General features: G+C 41.8%; 1 protein-coding gene across 4 annotated transcripts in view; it reads right to left on the reverse strand.

Moving 5' to 3' along the window:
* The window catches only part of CTCF (CCCTC-binding factor), a 49213-nt gene that overhangs the window by 7528 nt on the left and 21528 nt on the right, over window positions 1-20157 (reverse strand). For 3 of the 4 annotated variants that reach the window (XM_082863397.1, XM_082863398.1, XM_082863396.1), the window contains 6 exons: window positions 12144-12933; window positions 11641-11811; window positions 8555-8688; window positions 5100-5220; window positions 4361-4510; window positions 437-597 (listed from right to left, as the gene is read on the reverse strand). In XM_082863397.1, coding sequence (XP_082719523.1) covers window positions 437-597; window positions 4361-4510; window positions 5100-5220; window positions 8555-8688; window positions 11641-11811; window positions 12144-12924 — 1518 coding nt within the window. In that variant the 5' untranslated portion in view covers window positions 12925-12933. The remainder of the gene's footprint in view (window positions 1-436; window positions 598-4360; window positions 4511-5099; window positions 5221-8554; window positions 8689-11640; window positions 11812-12143; window positions 12934-20157) is intronic. The other variant, XM_082863399.1, reaches the window with a different exon arrangement.

Genomic DNA, 20157 nt, shown 5'->3' on the forward strand with positions numbered 1-20157 from the left:
TCTCCCAAGGGTCTAGGCTCAAAGCTGCTTATTGAGAGGATAAAGTTAACCATACTGGGGTACAAAACTGCTTCCCCAAATCCTAGGACAGATACGCTCACTCCTGCTGGGCTGCTTCTGTAGATCACTCCCAAGCATCAGGCCCCAGAACCAGATTCTTCCCTTCTCTCAAGTCCGGGACTTACTTCCCATGGTTTTGAGAAAAGCTAGCAGTCTGCCTGGAGCAGGTGGAGGGTAGGGGAAGGTGTGACTGAATAAAACTGTCAGTTGGAACCAGACATGATACAATCGAGAAGCAGGACCTTCGGTGACAATCTCATAAACCACGTTTGAAAATATCCTTAAAAATAGTCACCATACAAGGTATATAAAAACCCTCTGATAAAACCTAACAATAATGGGACATCAACCGTTTTCTAACTATGAAAGGCTCTACCTGTCTGCAAGCGTAATCACACTGATCACACTTAAAGCGCTTCTCGTTCTTATGTGACTTCTGGTGCTGGATGAGGGCATAGCGCTCATGAAACACAGCATCGCAGTATCGGCATTTCTTGCCCTGCTCAATGTAGGAATGCTGCTTTCGCAAGTGGACACCTGAAAGCAAAATAGAAAGCGCGGTCCAACTTGTGAAAACACAAACAAGCATTTCAAAGAGTTAAGAATACATTTCTTTCTGCTTCTTAAAATAATTACTCTGGCTGTTATACAGAAAATGAATAAAAAGAATAACAGACGTGGGGAGACTAGTTGAGACGTTGAAACTGGATAGGTGAAAGAAGGTGGTGGTTTGGATAAAGGAGATGGCAGTGGGTACGGAGGGAAGGAGAAGAACTAAGAGTGATGAGAGACCTAAGAAGTTGAATCAACAGGATTGAGTGACTGGCCAGAGAGTGAGGAAGAGAAAGGTGGGTATCAGGAATGACCTCCAGGTTTCTGGCTTGGAAAACTGAGCAGATGGTGGGGCCATTTACTGAGACAAGGAATAGTGGAACAAGGCTGAAGCCCAAGCTGTGTTTATCTCTGGGACAAGGGAGTAAAGGGCTTTTAGACCTTCAGTTTTGGACATGTTTAAGTTGAAATGCCAATGATATCAAGTAGGGATAGGGATGGCAAGGAATAGATGGGTACATAAGCCTAAATCAGAGGACAGATTTGGAGCAGGATTTGAGTGAGACCAAGAGAACTGATGAAATCACTAAGGCAAAGAAAGAAACAGTATGGGTCATGCCTTAAGAAACCTAACAGTTAAGGCCAATGAGAGGAAAAAGGATTAAAACAAGAGAAGGCTGAGAAGGAACAGTCAGAGAAATCAGAAGAAAACCAACAGGATGTAGTGCCATGAAAGCCAAAGGAAGACAGTGTTTTAAGGAGGAGGGTGCAGCCCGCTATGAATAATGATGCTAAGAGATCAAGGCAGATGGGGGAGTTGAACGTTTCCTGCATTCTGCAATGTGGGGTCATTGGTGATCTCAGTCAGTCACTTTATAGAGTGATGGGTATAAGCCAGATGGGAAGGAAACTAGAAGCTGAGGAAGAGAGGGCTGTGAGGGATATAACTCTTCATGAGCATTGGCTAGAAAGGAAACAAGAGTTAAACCTAGAAGGGAAAGACTTTTTTTAAAAAAAGACAAGAGAGATGAAAGCACATTTGGAGTTGAGGCGAAAGATTAAGGAGTGAGAACATGAAAATGAAGGTAAAGATGCGATACCTGACCACGGAAAGGCTGCCAAGAACACAGGAGAGTGGGATCAGGGCAAAGGGACAGGCCACAGACAAGAAGAGTGACACAAACTCTCTAGTAGCAGATGGGGAAAGAGGATGAATGCAAGTAGATTTACACATCTGATAACAAGAAATGTGAAGTTTCAACCTGTTGCCTTTATTTTTTTGTGAAGTAGGAAAAGAGGTTACATACTGAGACCACGGAGGCAAAGAGAAAAGGGAAGGAAGATCAGAGGTTTAAAGAAAGTTAACAATGATTTATTCTACTCTGTCATGGAACCTCCCACATCGCAGGCACCCAAACATTTGTGGAATGAATGAATGAATGGACAAACTCGCTGAGGAGAATGCGAGCACAATTGATGAGGACAAACAGCTGGATTATTCAGGAGCCCAGCTGCATTTGGGATCATGAATTTATGGTGCTACCAATCTGCTCAATCAAGGTGATATCACATCAAACTTAAAGAGGGCCAATTCTGGGGAATGGAAATAAGGTAGGGGAAAGGGATGGCTCACTTTTAACTCTCTACACATGTTCACTATATGAAGGCCTTTTATACACACATATATTATTCTAAATAATTTTTAGGCCTCAACTTTCCCCTTCTGGTCCTCAGATACAGACTTAATAGTTAAAGACTTTCTCTCATACATTCTTATTAAATACTTACAATAATGATTCTGTAAAGTAGGAATTATTCTTATACCTCAGTTAAAAAAAAAAAGACTTCAAGCAGTAAGTATTTGAAGGTGAATCTTGACTCTGGTAGGTCTGTCAAGATTCTCCATGCTTTCCTGTGTCCCAAAAATGATGAATCTTAATTATTGCATATTAGTGTGAAATCAGACCTGCTTTGGGGAACACAAACTTGTTTGGGAAGTTTTGGGAGATAACTATTATTTGACAGCTCCTAGGCAATTAAGTGCCTCATAAAGAACTTGTTATGCAGGGTCTAAGGGGTTTCATGCAAGTATAAAACACTCAAGGTTTTTATTCGCATCATGAAAGTGAGTAACTTAAAAAAAAAACTAAATAATTCAAACAGGGGCCTAACAGCTCACACACTGCCATGAGATATTACTGGTTTAGGTTTTAGTTTCTATACAGTGCGAACAGTAAAACTCTTTCATTTACCTGAGGACAGTACCTCTTAATTTTTTCTAACAAAGTCCTTTCAAGAGCAGAGTAGGATGAACACATGACCCACTGGATCTTATGTGGAGCCCAAAGTCCTCTACTTCAAGTTCACAGTTTCATCTTAAAAACGTTAGTCAGTCTACAGTTTGTTCAATATAGTCATATTAACGTAAAAATGTTTTAAGACACCAGCTCAATTGTATAACTTTACTCAAAACCTTCTGAGTATAACCAATGCTGCAGAAAGACAGGCCAAGTTTATGCTGTGGCTCAGTATGATCCTGATATGACCTGGGTACTTATGTACTCCCCTGTGTGAGAAACAGCTCTAGAGGGTTCGAGAGGACTCAAGCCCAGCTTTGCCACTCATAAGCTGTGTTGTGTAGCTTTGGTCAAGACATCTGTTCATCATCTATAAAGCTAGAATATACCTTGATGACTTCATATGGTAGTTGTGAAGATCAAATGAGTAAAGAAGTAAAATAAAAGTAAAAGACAACCTGGAAAGTACAATTTATCTAAGTTTATATTATTATTATTATTCAGGGAGCAATGAATTTTGGATAAAGAACAGACTGGGGCAATATTTTTATCTCTTTTAAATAATAAAAACAAAGGGATAAATCCAGGTGACCTTATCTTTAAGAATATGGGTCACAGTATGGGACTTCCCTGGTGGTGCAGTGGTTAAGAATCTGCATGCATGCCAATGCAGGGGACATGGTTCGAGCCCTGGTCCAGGAAGATCCCACATGCCGCAGAGCAACTAAGCCCGTAAGCCACAACTACTGAGCCTGAGCTCTAGAGCCCACAAGCCACAACTACCGAGCGTGCATGCCACAACTACTGAAGCCTGCATGCCTAGAGCCTGTGCTCCGCAACAAAAGAGGCCACTGCAATTAGGGGCCCACGCACTGCAACAAAGAGTAGCCCCCACTCGCTGCAACTAGAAAAAGCCTGCGCGCAGCAACGAAGACGCAACACAGCCACAAATAAATGAATAGATAAATAAATAAATTTATTTTTAAAAAAAAAAAAGAATATGGGTCATACTAAAATTTCTACCACCGAACTCTGCCTCTATATAAACTCTAGTTTAATTATGCACAGATATATAGCTATCAACAAACCAATAAAAACAGTCCCATTACCTAAAGTACAAATATTGTGAAAAAAACCTGAAGTCAACTGACCTTAGTTCGAATCATACTATGTCACTTCTCTATTTGGGGGCTTTAATTATACTGTTTTCTCTCATTACAGCTGCCATTAATTTATAGATGAGCTATAGTCAGGGAAGAATCTTGTAGTCTAGCTTCAGTAAGAGAAAGAAGACAGAAGAAAGTATCACTAGCACCTAAGCAATGACTTTTATTAAACAGCAGGCCATTCACATTCACAAAACTTACATGAAGGAAGTAATTTGTGATCTCCATTATTTTCACAAATTTGTCAAAATATATTTTTCATTTGCCACTAGTTAATTTACTTACCCAAATCACTTTTTCGGGCTATGACAGTGTCACAGTGGGGACAGTGAAATTTGGCCACATTTTCTGTGTGCTTCTGTAAAATGTGCATCTTCATGGTACCACTTTGGGTAAACCGTGCATGACAAATATAACATTCATAAGGTTTTTCCCCTTAAAAGGAAATACAAAATGAACAACTTAGATGAAATAACTGAATACTATCATTTAATTGGAGGGTAATCCAGGTGGCAGATGTGCTAATCCACAGAGAATCTACAGTTCTTAATTTAGGAAGGATGAGGCTCAGGCCCACTGCCTGGCTCATGCTTATCTTCAGAGATGGAAAAGAAGTCCCAAACTATGGCCACCACCTCTGCTTTGCCCAGCTCTGCCACAGAGTCCTTCACATTTTAGTAAGAGTAGTTCCTACAGCAGTACTTACCTTTGGGGGAAAGCAGATGGGATGACAGGAGGACCTGCAAGATTTTCTTTTTAGGAAAAGAGAGTACTCTGGAAAACTGACAAGTTGGGTTACTTATGTAACCTACCCAGACTTCTTCTAACAGTAAAAACTTTCCATTCTCCAATGTATATTCAGAGCAATGAACTCCAAGGATATGCCAGAGAAGCATTTATCAATCATATACTACTCTCATGCCAGCTTCCATTCGGGTAACTAATAGGGGCATGTGGTGGTTCACAGGTCCCACGGGATCCACTAAAAAGCGGTTCATTAATACGAGGAAGGGAGAAGTCCTACCTGAATGGGTTCTCATGTGCCTTTTCAGCTTGTATGTGTCCCTGCTGGCATAACTGCATAAGCTGCACTGGAAAGGACGCTCTCCAGTGTGAGAGCGAATGTGACGTTTTAATTTGCTGACCTGAAACACAAAAGCAACCGAACCTCTTAAACTTTCGTTAACATAGACTGTGACATGAGAATACTGTGGGTCAGGCACAAAAGCTTATTTTTTGGACACTGCAGTTCATAATACAGAAGAAGTCTAAAAGACAGTATTTCTTCCTCCTCATTATTTCTAACTGTTGCCTCTCAAATCCCTATCATAATCCAAGGGAAAAGGGTAAAATGGATAGGGGCATAGATGAGTCAAGATGGGCTATTATTAACTGTTAGGCTGGGTGATAGGTACATGGGGGTGTATTATACTAGTCTATCTACTTCTACATATGTTTGAAATTTTCCATAATAGTTTTAAAATAATCCATGCTTATTTATGTATCAATTTTCTAACAAATTTTGAATCCAAGTTAATAAATGCATTTTAATTCCCTTAAGTCTCTCTTCCTATCATCAGCACTTCCCTAACAGACCAGGCACCAGGGGCCTCTCACCTTCCTCACTATGGACTTATGCTTTTCATCTTTCATTAAGTACCTTTCCAACAGAACAGTGACTTTCAAACTTGACTCTAAGTGTTTTGAACACTAATGTTTCCTTTGAAAATTTTAAAAAGTGTTCCAATTTTTACATTAAAATCTCCCTGTATTTCTAAGTGCTATATAGTCAAATTCCACACACTGTAAGGCTAAAGAATGGTCCCAACAGCATTACTGAATAATTCTCTTTCCAAAACTTGCCTATTTATCATATATTAAATTCCTATATACACAAGGGTCTATTCTTTTTCAACAAACTATTTGTTTAATATCACAGTCTTCATTTACCATATAGTTTTCAAACAGCCAATAGCACAAGCCCCTCATTCTTTTTTTTGTTTTTTAAATTTATTTATTCATTTATTTATGGCTGCGTTGGGTCTTCATTGCTGTGTGCGGGCTTTCTCTAGTTGTGGCGAGTGGGGGCTACTCTTCGTTGTGGTGTGCAGGCTTCTCATTGCGGTGGCTTCTCTTGTGGAGCACGGGCTCTAGGTGCACAGGCTTCAGTAGTTGTGGCACGTGGGCTCAGTAGTTGTGGCTCATGGGATCTAGAGCGCAGGCTCAGTAGTTGTGGTGCACAGACTTAGTTGCTCCACGGCATGTGGGATCTCCCCAGACCAGGGCTCAAACCCGTGTCCCATGCATTGGCAGGTGGATTCTTAACCACTGAGCCACCAGGGAAGCCCAAGCCCCTCATTCGTTTTTCAAAATTTTCTTAGTCATTCATATTTACTCTTCCAGCTGAAATTTAGAATCAAGCTGAAATGTGTATTTATTTATGTCCTTTGGAAAAATGTGAGACGTTTTCCTCTTACAGGTAGGTATCAGATGTTTTTTGCTGTTCAGTTTATCCCTAGGTCATTTTATTGCTGTTAAGAGTTTGAAGCTGTTTCCTACTATTGATATTGTATAAATAAGTCACTGATTCTTGTGTATTTATCTTGGATCTGACCACCCAAATGAACTCTTACTGCTTTAGGTTTTTCAGCCAATACTCTTGAATTTTCTATGTAAGCAAATATGTCTGCAAGACATGACAGTTTTGTCTTTCCATTTATAATTCATTTACTATTTTATACTATTAGCTAGGATTTCCAATACAATGTTGAAATGGTAACAGTAGGAATGGAAATCTTGTTCCAAAGTTTAATGGGAATACTTCCAGTGTTTCAGAGTTAATTAGGCTGGGTTTATTATAGGTTTCCAGTATATACTCCTTATAATAAATTTTTTTTTTTTTTTGGCTGCATTGGGTCTTCGTTGCTGCACGGGCTTTCTCTAGTTGCAGCGAGTGGGGGCTGCTCTTTGTTGCAGTGTGCAGGCTTAGTTGCTCTGCGGCATGTGGGATCTCCCTGGACCAGGGCTGAACCAGTGTTCCCTGCATTGGCAGGCAGATTCTTAACCACTGCGCCACCAGGGAAGTCCCTAAAGATATTTTTTTCTACTCTTGACTTGCTAGAACTCTAAACAGTAATAAGTATTAAATTTTATGATTTTTCAATAACCTATAGAAATGATATGGTTTTTCTTTAATGTCTCAGTGTAGTACAAACCAATAATATCCTAATGCTGAATTATTCTTGCATTTTAGATACATTCTATTTAGTAATCACTTATTTTTTAAATCTATTACCAAATTTGGTTTGTTAATTCACTTAGAATTTTGGTTTTGCTGTGAGAAACAGAAACAGTTTTCTTTTGGAAGTATCCTTATCCAGTTTTGGTAACAGTGTAGCCTCAAATAATAAAGGTGATAAATAAAGCAAGCAAGCAAGCTAGCTAGCTAGCTAGCTGATGGGCCTTAGTTGCAGCACGTAGGATCTTAGTTGTGGCACACAGGACCTTCATTATGGCACACAGGATCTTTTAGTTGCAGCATGTGGGATCTTTTAGTTGAAGCATGTGGGATCTAGTTCCCTCACCAGGGATGGAGCCCAGGCCCCCTGCATTGGGAGCGCAGAATCTTAGCCACTGGAGCACTAGGGAAGTCCCTAAAATCTTCCATTTTGAAGTGCTCTTGGTGTAGTTACTCACTTCTTTGAAGTTTGGTAGAACTTGCCTGTAATAATATGTGGATCAGTGCTCTGTTTTATTAGATGATTTTTTAAAAATTAATTAATTAATTATATTTTGGCTGCGTTGGATCTTTGTTGCTGCGTGTGGGCTTTCTCTAATTGTGGCGAGCGAGGGCTACTCTTCATTGTAGTGCGCGGGCTTCTCATTGCAGTGGCTTCTCATTGTGGAGCACGGGCTCTACATGCGCGGGCTTCAGTAGTTGCAGCACACGGACTCAGTAGCTGCAGCACGTGGGCCTAGAGTGCGCAGGCTTCAACAGTTGTGGCGTGTGGGCTCTAGAGCGCAGGCTCAGTAGTTGTGGCACATGGGCGCAGTTGCTCCAAGGCATGTGGGGTTGTGGTGGGTCTTCCTGAACCAGGGCTCGAACCTGTGTCCCCTGCATTGGCAGGCAGGTTCTTAACCATTGTGCCACCAGGGAAGTTCCTATTGCTCCTTTTTGTTTGTGTTTTTTTTGGTTGCGGGTCTTAGTTGTGGCATGCATGTGGGATCTAGTTCCCTGACCAGGGATTGAACCTGGGCCTTATCCACCGCGCCACCAGGGAAGTCCCGTTACTGCTCTTTTTTAATGGGAAAACCTTTCACACTCATTACAGGTTTTTTTTTTTTTGGTGGTAGGGAGGGGGAGTGGGAGTGTAGTAATCTAGCAAGATTTTCTATCTTGTATTAAGTCAGTATGAGGACAGTTCATATTGGAATCATGATGATCTTCAGAGAGGATCCAACAAGGAGCTGAATACTCACTTCTACACTGGCGTAATCGCACATGGAACACTTAAATGGCTTCTCATGGGTGTGTTTGTAACGACGATGCCGCACCAATTCTCCACTAGTCACAAAGGCCATGTCGCAGTCTGGGCACTTGTGAGGACGAGTACCTAGAGAAAGGAGGGTATAAAAGAAAGACAAGATTAAGGGCACAGTTAATTACAGAGTTCAATGTGTGACACAACTGCTACATGAGGTTGGACCCTGGTCATCTCATCAACCCTCCCTGAGAGTAGCTCCAAAAACTATGGGTGAGCCCAGCTGACTTTACAACACTAACCCCAAAATATTAGAAACACATGCCAAACATTTAGTTTCTCTTAATTATCCATCTGAGTATGCTGCCTTTGAATACAAAATATTTTTTACCCCTATTTTGTGAATATTCTGGTCACTATGGATTAAAGGTTAACAGAAACACCATTCTGTTTCAACCCTTCTAAAAAATATACAACATCTTTAAACCTCAATTTTTATCAAGTACGGGCCACAGAATTAATAGTTATTTGATTCAAGATCCTTTTGCACATCAAATCTTACTGTTATTATGATTATACATATAGGGCCACTGGGCTGTCCATATTGACTAACTTTTTCTTTAAAAAAAATACAAATATAATAACATGTTTTCTGTATAAATTTGGTTTGATAAGGTATTCTAGGTATTCTATCAAAGGCTTTATAAAGTAGTATTGCCTTTTATGTTATGTGATTTAAACAGATCATTTTCAAACATCAATATCTAATATTCTGTGATCTGAAAGTCAAATCATGGAATATTTAAATATTTTTATGAACTAATAATATACCCTCTATATTTGTTTTGTTTTTTCTTTCACTGAGATAATCTTACTGTTTTTAATATGTCTTCCCATAGTAGCCCCATAACATAACATTACTTTAGTAGATCTTCTCTAGCCACTTTATATTCTGAACACTGCACTGAAAATATCCTGCCCAGGTAATAATGATAATAAAGAGATAAAGCTGACAGTAGAACACAGTGCTACCTTCATAGGTTATTATTTAGAAACTAGGGAGTATCTGTAATTGTGGGCTGTGGGTAAGGGGTGAACAGCAAGGTAATCTCAAACACCAAAATCAAAGGCTACCTTTGAGAATGGAATTAAGAAGAGTCACAATGTAATGAATGGGTCCAGCCATCTGCAGAAATGATTCTCCCAGAGATTGAGAAAACACTGGAGAGGGAAATGTGATTGGATATGATAGTAACTAGAAAGTTCCAAAGAATGTTCATTTGCTCAATTTGCTTCTTTACTACCACTGAGGATTAAGAGTGAAGGATAGAGTTCTTATCTATGAAAAATGTATAGTCTGGTGGTACAAACAGGTAAGTAAAACAACCACTAACAAGAGAAGGAAAGCAACATCCATTTCTATTAGGACGAGGTAAGTTGAAAACAAAGAATTTCCAATGTTTACCTAGTATTATCTAGGGGAGAGAAAGAGACCTGCCTCTGGTAGACATAAGCATGGCAATTAGGAAAGAAGTGGACACTGCTGTGGGACAGGAGTTTTCATCGGGTTGACCCACATGACTGCCTATGTCCCTCTGCTCAAGGTCCATGGCTCACCAAGTCACCCTTCAATTGCTACAGCATCCTGACATAGGCAAAGGCGCCCCCTAGAATGCAATACAACTGCATCTAGAAAATAAAAAGGTATATTCCTCCACATAAACTGATTTTCTGATATGAATCTGACTCTTGAGGATTTGGTTAGTATGAATTAGTCCTGCCAAATCATTCCTGAATAACCAGACAGACTGAATTTCTTATTTTCAAAGCTGAGGACTAGACCATGACATGCAGCGCCCACATCAAGGCACTCCCGTTCTGGCAAGTCCTATAATGTGGCCAGCTGCTTTCATGTAGTCATATGCCCTTTCCCTAGGGTTTCAAACTACCAAATAAAAAATATTATTATCAAGTGTCTGGGTAGAAACTAGGTAGTTGGTGAAAAGTGACCAAGTCACATTAGCAAATATACTAATGCACAGTATACTGCTCATTGGCCAATCCCTACTTGATCACATTCATCAGACAACCAGCACATCAAATAAAAAATAAGAATCATTATATAAAACGAGGTGGAGAATCTGGATAGAGGAAAGCTATTCTGCATGAAGAACTAGGTGAAAGAAGTTTCTATTAGCACTTGCAGCCAAATGCCAACGCCAAAAGTATAAAGAGCCCAGAAGAGAGTCTAAAGAGAGCTTTAGCCCATAGTCTCTCCTCTTTAGTGACCCCAGAACATGACTGCAGCCAACATGAAGCTAATATTAGAGTATTAAGTATGTGTGGACCATGAATAAATAAATGTTTGAATTGCTGGAATGGTGCCTTAAATTTTCCATTCTGGGATTATGAATTATCTTCTTTGACGTAAAACAACCAGAAACCATAGTTTTTACAAAGGTAGGATTTCATTTCTATTTCTAATGTTCTTCCTCATGATGCCTGGCAATTACTGCCTGGGAATTTAGGGGGGGTTAGTTTTTGTCATTGCTGTTAAAACCTTAGCAACACAGTGGTGATACCTTTGGGAAATATTATAGGTTAACTACCACAGAAAATCTTTTTCTGAATCACCATCCTTATAAAATTTAGATTATTTTCCACTAAACTTTCTTTACATTTGCCTATAACTAAGTCCATCTGCTTACAATAAATCAAGATCACAAAGAGGGTACCATAAGAAAGAACAAAAATTCTTCCCACTCTTATTCCCACTGGAATCAGCTTAAATGATATTTAAAACCCAAGTTTAAACCTTTGCTATGCTGTAGCCCCCCAACATTCTTTTTTTTTTTTTTTTTTTGCGGTACGCGGGCCTCTCACTGTTGTGGCCTCTCCCGTTGCGGAGCACAGGCTCCGGACGCGCAGGCTCAGCGGCCATGGCTCACGGGCCCAGCCGCTCCGCGGCATGTGGGATCTTCCCGGACCAGGGCACGAACCCATGTCCCCTGCATCGGCAGGCGGACTCTCAACCACTGTGCCACCAGGGAAGCCCCACCCCCAACATTCTTAACCAGCACCCACCTGTGTGTGTGTTAAGGTGATTCCTCAGAAGGGTGACTGTCCTGAATGCCCTGCCACAGAGATGGCACTTGTGTGGTCTCTCATCAGTGTGACTTTTCATGTGCCGATCCAAATTTGAACGCCGTGGACATGTGTAACTGCAAAGCTCACACTGGAATGTCTTCTTTACACCTATGTGCAAAATAAAACACTTACTTGTTGCAGGGTTTCAAAGTGTTAAGATTAATCCTAATCTTAAACTTCCACAAATATATTTCATTAGCCTTTTATAACTAAAGCCAACTAAGTCACATTGAGTTATAATTATCTCATGCCACTAATAGATTTACTTCTTTCTCTTCAGGACTTAAGAAGTACTCAATCTGGAAAAACTTTTAGACTGGCGCCCACATCACAATCTTTAAAATAAATGCATTTAATGTAAAATAACCTGCACAGGCACTGTGTTATGTGCTTTATCCCGAAAAGGTTTTATGAGAGTATAATGGATAAACTCATTTTACCTTTCTTTTTAATTTTTGTTGGTTTTGGAGGCTTCATGTTACCAACCACTTTCTCTGCGTTAACCTCTGACAGCAGACCCTCCTGCTGCTCTTCCTCAAAATCGTACACAGACACATCCACATCTTTGCCCTCCTCCGTGTAACGCAGTTTGCTCTTTTTGGTTTTCTTTGTTTTTTTGGCTGGTGGTTGATAGTCTGGGTCTTTTTGCCAACTAGGATCTTCCTGAGGCGGAAGTTCCCCTTGCTCTAGCGTCTCCACCTCTCCATTGGCCCCCACTTTTACCACTTGAAACCCTTCAGGCAAAGGTAAGGTGTGACATATCATGGGTTCACTTTCTGCAAGGCCCTCTTTAGACACTTCATTCTCATAAGCCCCCTGAAGTTCTTCTACTGAAGTGGTAGCAACAGGTACAGTCACGGGAACGGGTACTTGCACAAGCTGAAGTTCTCCTATGTTTATAGGCTGTTCCTCCATATTTACAACCTGCAAGGTTATAATCTGGGTATCGTCTACAGCAGCCTCTGCTTCTGGAGCAACTGCACCCTCCATTACTTCAGTCTTCATCTGAAGAAGGGTAGGATCCAGCTGTTCCATCATTACCATCTGTACACTGCTATTGACATCCTGGACCTCCTCACCCCCATCAGTCTGGTTCTGGGGTAGGTGGCAAGCGTCCTCTTCTTGGCCCCCTTCCCGGCGTCTCTGGTAAGTCTTTCTCTCCTTTCCTTTAATGAAAGTTTCAGACTCTTCCACAATGGCTTCAACCGCCTCACCTTCCATTTCCCCTTCCTTTATTAAGGGAGAACACAGATTATTATATAAAATAAAATTTGCCTAACTGAAAACATATACATTTTAAACAAAAAAGACCCCTGATGAATGAATTAGGCACCAGTGGTTGTTAATATTACAAAAAGACACAACAGATATTATTTACCTCCTGATGGAAGAATGGAATACCACCTATGAAGCAGTCTTGTCAAACAAAACAAAAAAATCTGAAACGAATCAAGCCTCTAGATCCAACTACCAATTAACAGGAAACTGGTGACAGATGATATTAAATTATACTACAGGGATGAAATTCATGAAATTCAGACTGAAGGAAACTGCAGGAATAACTACCCAGTTTCTTCTGCAAATAAATCACCAGGAGAAAAAAAAAAATGGGAAGGGTAGAGGGAGAACCTACAGATCAGTGGTTCTCAACCTGGGGTAACTATGCCTCCAAGAGACATCTGGCAAGGCCTGGACACATTTCTGGTTGTCACTACTGCGGCAGGTGTGCTACCAGTATCTAGTAGATGCTCTGGCAGAGGCCAGAGATGTTACTAAACATCCTGCTATGCACAGGTCAGTCCTCCACAGCAAAGAATTAATGGTCCCCAAAAATCAATAGTGCAGAGGTTGAGAAACTCTGATATAGACAAAAGAGGCCTAAGAGATACAGCAATCACAGTGTATGGATCCTGTTTGGATTCTGATTCAAACCAACAAATGGTTTAAAAAATTGCCACGAGGACTTCCCTGGTGGCACAGTGGATAAGAATCCACCTGCCAGTGCAGGGGACACAGGTTTGATCCCTGGTCTGGGAAGATCCCACATGCCGCAGAGCAACTAAGCCTGTGCACCACAACTACTGAGCCTGTGCTCTAGAGCCCACGTGCCACAGCTACTGAAGCCCATGCACCTAGAGCCACAAGAGTAGCCACCGCAAGGAGAAGCCTGCGCACCACAACGAAGAGTAGCCCCCGCTCGCCACAACTAGAGAAAGCTCGCATGCAGCAACTAAGACCCAACACAGCCCAAAATAAATAAAATGAAATCTTTTTTTTTTTTTAAAGGGACTTCCCTGGTGGCACAGTGGTTAAGAGTCCACCTGCCAATGCAGGGGACATGGGTTCGAGACCTGGTCCGGGAAGACCCCACATGCCACGAAGCAACTAAGCCTGTGCGCCGCAACTACTGAGCCTACGCTCTAGAGCCTGTGCTCCGCAACAAGAAGCCCACACACCGCAACAAAGAGTAGCCCCCGCTCGTAGCAACGAAGACCCAACGCAGCCAAAAATAAATTTATTAAAAAAGAAAAAAGCCACAAGACAATGAGATTCAACTCTGACTGGATATTTGTTATTAAAGAGTTATTCACAAAACTGGTTTAAATCTTACACATTTCTTATATCTGGTAGAGGACCTCACTGTTTTTAGCTAAATTCTCCCTTAGAAAACAAGCCACCAGAGTTTTTTTTGGAGCCAAAATCAGAACTTGGATCCAGACTCCAATAGTCCTGCTTGTAGGTACACACACCGCTACCTCCTGTCTCATACCATCAACTGGACATTCATGTATCTCTCTTGTCTGTAAGACCATGAGTTCCTTGAGGACAGAGACCATGAAAACAAGTAGTTTTTAACTCTTGAGCACTACGCCCAGATTGGTAAGAACACAATAAATGCTAACTGAATATATAATAGAAAACAGAAAAAAAAAATCAGTTTTTTTCTGATTCACAGTTTCTGGCTCTTATGTCTTGTGAGTGCTGAGAGTACCCAGATACCTAAGAATAAAATGAGTTTGATCAATTATGTAATTCATATCAATAATCTGACTTAACAAAACTGACAAATACATAAAAGGTTAATTCAAAATTAAAATTTAAAGTGTTTTGTATTCTTGCCCTCGTCTCAAACAAAGCTTTTGCTACTTCTATTAGACACACGTTTCTTCAATTCAGGTACCTTAACACTATCCATACTAGCAGTCAGAGAAGGCGCTCTAAGTCAGGACCACCTGTAAAGCAGTACAAAGACTAAGACTATGCAGGCCTGGTCCTGCATTCTAGGAGTTATTGTCTAACAAAAAAGACAGAATAGGTACAATGGCTCAAGGTAAAAGTGGTAGGTTTGGAGAACCCTACATAACCAGGTGTGAGATCAAGATGGGCAGGATATTTAAAGACAGCATGGTGTGTGTGCACACACACAAATTTTGCAGGGGAGGGGGTCCCTACGTAGAAAAAATTGGTTATGAGAAAGAATAAAACAGTTAAAGAAAAAAAGACTTAAAAAGCACAGGATAAGGCTTCCCTGGTGGTGCAGTGGTTGAGAGTCCGCCTGCCGATGCAGGGGACACGGGTTCGTGGCCCGGTCCGGGAAGATCCCACATGCCGCGGAGCGGCTGGGCCCATGAGCCATGGCCGCTGAGCCTGCACATCCGGAGCCTGTGCTCCGCAACCGGAGAGGCCACAACAGTGAGAGGCCTGCGTACCTCAAAAAAAAAAAAAAAAAAAAAGGTACAGGACAGAGGAAAGGGTAGAAAGAGATAGAAGAAAGATGTACTGGTTGTGGCCATAGATTGGACGGTCTTGAATGACAAAATATTAAGACCATACTCATTTGGCTGTCAATGGGAAATCACATATGCTTTCTTTCTTTCTTTCCTTTTAAAAATTTTATTTATTTTATTTTTGGCCGCATTGGGTCTTTGTTGCTGCGTATGGGCTTTCTCTAGTTGCAGCGAGTGGAGGCTACTCTTCATTGTGGTGCACGGGCTTCTCATTGCGGTGGCTTCTCTTGTCGCAGAGCACAGGCTCTAGGCACGCGGGCTTCAGTAGTTGTGGCACATGGGCTTAGTTGCTCCGCGGCATGTGGGATCTTCCCGGACCAGGGCTCGAACCCACGTCGCCTGCACTGGCAGGGGGATTCTTAACCACTGTGCCACCAGGGAAGTCCCACATACGCTTTCTGAGCAGGGGAAATTAAGATTTACTTGGTTCATAAAGAATAGTGCTTGATTTCTTCTACAAAGTGTATCCGTATTTTTGCACAAGGGAAAGATGCATGATACATATAATGCCCTCTGGCTTTCAAGGCCCTTCAGTATCTGACCCCAGATAACCTATTCAGATTCATGACTTGTTGGTCTTTAGCCATTACTTTTCCCTGTATGTGTCTGCTGATAAAACCACCACACTATTATGCACTTAAAATTTTTCTCAAAATGATCCATTTCCCCAGTTGGCTTGTTAAAGCTCTTTGAGGGCAAAAGTCAGGCTTGAAGCAACCTACATATTTGGACAGATTCAGCAAACCTCACCATCTGCATGGAACGAAAACCAAGGCTAATGGAAAACCTTGTGGGTTGTTGGGTTGTCCTGATTTGTTCTGCCATTACCTGCTTTCATTAGTCCCTTATTCTCAACAACCAAGAGTATATATACTATTGATACAATGCTCAATGCAAAGATCTCTTACAATCTGTTCCATTAACAGTAAGGACAAATATAACAAAATGTTACCGCAGAACATGAGGGTCAAGGGACATTTGTGAAGTGCTTTATAATTTGCCTGTAAATAAAAAATGTCTGAGCATCAATGTGCTAGCATTTTTATAAGATCTTATTTATATTTCTGATCACTAAAGACTACTTGAGCCAAGATCCTAACTATAATTACTTTTATATAACCAATACTGTTCAGATGGATTTGTCTCGGGACAGGAATGTTCTATACTGGCACTATCCAATAGAAATATAATGGAAGCCACAAAAGTGAGCCACATATGTACCATTAAAAAATTTCCAGGGGGGGCTTCCCTGGTGGCGCAGTGGTTAAGAGTCCGCCTGCCGACGCAGGGGACACAGGTTCGCGCCCCGGTCTGGGAAGATCCCACATGCCACAGAGCAGCTAGGCCCCGTGAGCCATGGCTGCTGAGCCTGCGCGTCCGGAGCCTGTGCTCCGCAACGGGAGAGGCCACAACAGTGAGACGTCCGTGTACCCCCAAAAAAAAAAAAAAAAAAAATTTCCAGGGACTTCCCTGGTAGCACAGTGGTTAAGAATCCGCCTGCCAATGCAGGGGACACGCGTTTGATCCCTGGTCCAGGAAGATCCCACATGCTGTGGAGCAACTAAGCCCGTGCACCACAACTACTGAGCCTGCACTCTAGAACCTGTGAGCCACAACTACTGAGCCCGCGTGCCACAACTACTGAAGCCCGCGCGCCTGCAGCCCGCGCTCCGCAACAAGAGAAACCACTGCAATGAGAAGCCCACGCACCACAATGGAGAGTAGCCCCCGCTTGACACAACTAGAGAAAGCCTGTAAGCAGCAACAAAGACCCAACACCACCAAAAATAAAAACAAATTAAAAAAAAAAAAATTTCTAGTAGCCATATTTAACAAGAAACAGGTAAAATTAATTTTAGTAATCTATTTTATTTAACCCAGTATGTCCAAAATATTATCATTTCAAGATGAAATCAATATAAAAAATTGAGATATTATATATTCTTTCTTCATAAGCCTCTGAAATCTGGTATATATTTTATAGTACACCTCAATCTGAACTAGTCACACTGTAAGTTCTCAACAGCCACATGTGGTTAAGGGCTACCGTACTGGACAGCACAGTTTATACCTCTGTTATTCAAAGTATGATCTGAGGACCAGCAGCGTTGGCTTAACCTTGGAACTTGTTAGAAACACAGAACTTCAGGCTCCACTCTTGACCCACAGAATCAGAATTTGCAACTTAATAGATCCCTAAGTGGTGTCATATATTAAAGTTTGAGATGTACTACTTTATACCATTACTCTTCTCACATTTTTTTTTTTGCGGTATGCGGGCCCCTCACTGTTGTGGCCTCTCCCGTTGCAGAGCACAGGCTCTGGACTCCCGGGCTCAGCGGCCATGGCTCCCAGGCCCAGCTGCTCCGCGGCATGTGGGATCTTCCCAGACCGGGCACGAACCCATATCCCCTGCATTGGCAGGCGGACTCTCAACCACTGCGCCACCAGGGAAGCCCCCTCACATCTTTTAAAAAAGCATTTTCCAGGCCATGAAGGTCTAAAATTAGTACCCCAGCAAAGATAATAACTTCAATGTTGGAGTTAGGAACAGAGAAAAAGCCCCATCCACCTTGGAAACAGTCTTGGAAAAGTATCAAAGGACAAAAAATTCACAAGCTGTAAATGCTACTGCTAGCCCTGCCACAGAATCACTACATAATCCCAGGCTATTTAGATATCCTCAATAATAAAACCGGTAGAGGGACTTCCCTGGTGGCGCAGTAGTTAAGAATCTGCCTTCCAATGCAGGGGATGTGGGTTTGATCCCTGGTCAGGGAACTAGATCCCACATGCATGCTGCAACTAAGAGTTTGCACGCCACAACTCAGGAGCCCGTGAGCCACAACTAAGGAATCTGAGAGCCTCAACTAAGTAGCCTGCCTGCCAAAACTAAGACCTGGCGCAACCAAAATAAATTTTAAAAAAAAAGTGGAGGAAAAACATTTAATCTCTGAGCTCTGTGACATTTTGTAGCACACAACAATTTGAAGAACACAGAAAAATCCATGTTGTCTCTGCCATGAATTTGAGAACTTAAAATATTAGAAATTGCTTTTAATAACCAAGTACAACCTAAAAGAGGTTACGGAATTATAAACCAGGTGAAAAAGAATTGGTACAAAGGAGTACAAATTGAAACCAACTGTGCTGCCAGGGGGTTGAGCTGACAAGAGTGTTCTCTCACTGTGAAAAAACACATGGCACAAGGTCCATGAACATCAGCATCTATTCAGGGTCTTAAAGCAGTAGGTTCTATTTTCACAAAGAAAAATCAGACACAAAGTAGCAAGCCACCAGCCTCGCCCATACACTGCTTGGAAATCCCTGCCAGCAGTGCATCCCTTCCAGCAGTGGATCCTTCTACTTAACTTCCACCAAGGAAAAGGAGTCTATGAATCAGTAACAAACTTAATAGCCTGGACCAGGTCGCTCTCCTCACTCCCTGGGGACGGTACTCTCCTAGCTGTGTCACCCCATTAGCGGTTCTGATCCATCCCTTTCCTCCCTCTATGGACTCAGCTGTGCCTCCTGCTTTCCATTCAGTTCCTCTGGAGTCTCTCATGTTCTCTGCCTCTCTCCTTGCTTGAGTTAGGCATGCTTTCTAGGTTTTGTCAAATCTTTTTGTGGACCAACGCCATTAAAAACGGGTTTACATTAACTTCTGGACATAACTTTTTCAGATTATTAAAGCATATTAGTCTATTTATAGAAGTCTGAAAAATGAAGCACATATAAAATTTTTTTAAAAAGTTGTTCGCAATTCCTATACCTAGAGATAATCACCTAGTATACTTTGGTGCTGTTTTCTGAGTTTTTTTCCTCTTATGGATATGTATTTTTAAATATAGATGAGATCGTGTATATGGCTTTGCTCTTATCTTAAGAACCTGTCCTTGCCCTGTCTAGCCCTCTGTGGTCCCTGTGCTTGGTCTACAAGCACCATTCACCAGGAACCACACCAGCCAACCCAAAGGCTTCCCCCTCATCCTCAAACTCAGTTTCTTTGGCATATAACAGTATGAAACTCATACTCTTCCTTCACCAGCCTTTCAGAATTCTCCCTTGGCTTCCCTTGTCTCTGAGAGTTCCTCCACCAGCCGCTCTGAGCACATCAAGGCTCTGGCTCTGTTCCCTTCTCCGTAGCCATTCGGTTCACTAGCCGTTTTACTTCAGCTGTCTCCACCCAAATCCACATGCGCAAACCCACAGTTTCACTGCCTAAAGGATCTCTCTCATGTGTTTGGCTATCACCTTCAACTCAATGGCATTGGATAAGGAATAAAGAAACCTGGGGAATTTCCTCGCAGTCCAGTGGTTAGGACTCAGCGCTTTCACTGCTGTGGCCCGGATTCGATCCCTGGTGGGGCAACTAAAATCCCGCAAGCTGCAAGGTGCGGCTTGAAAAAAAAGAAAAGAAAGAAACCTAGATTCTAATCCCTAATCCAACCAAATGAGCTTGGCAAATGGGTTAGTCTTCTGGGCTGCAGTAGCACACAAAAAATGGAACTCTGAAGACCAGATCCTTCCTGTATTCTCTACCATCTTGGTGAAAAACTGAAGCTTAGGAACACTTTTTAAAAAATCATTCTATCAACTTATGGGTAGAAGATGGGGCAGGAGGAGGTTCCCTCAGACTGAGGCAGAGTGAAACTGGCACATGGGG

Source organism: Leucopleurus acutus (assembly GCF_964270905.1).
Source record: "Leucopleurus acutus genome assembly, chromosome: 20".
Lineage (NCBI taxonomy): Eukaryota > Metazoa > Chordata > Mammalia > Artiodactyla > Delphinidae > Leucopleurus > Leucopleurus acutus.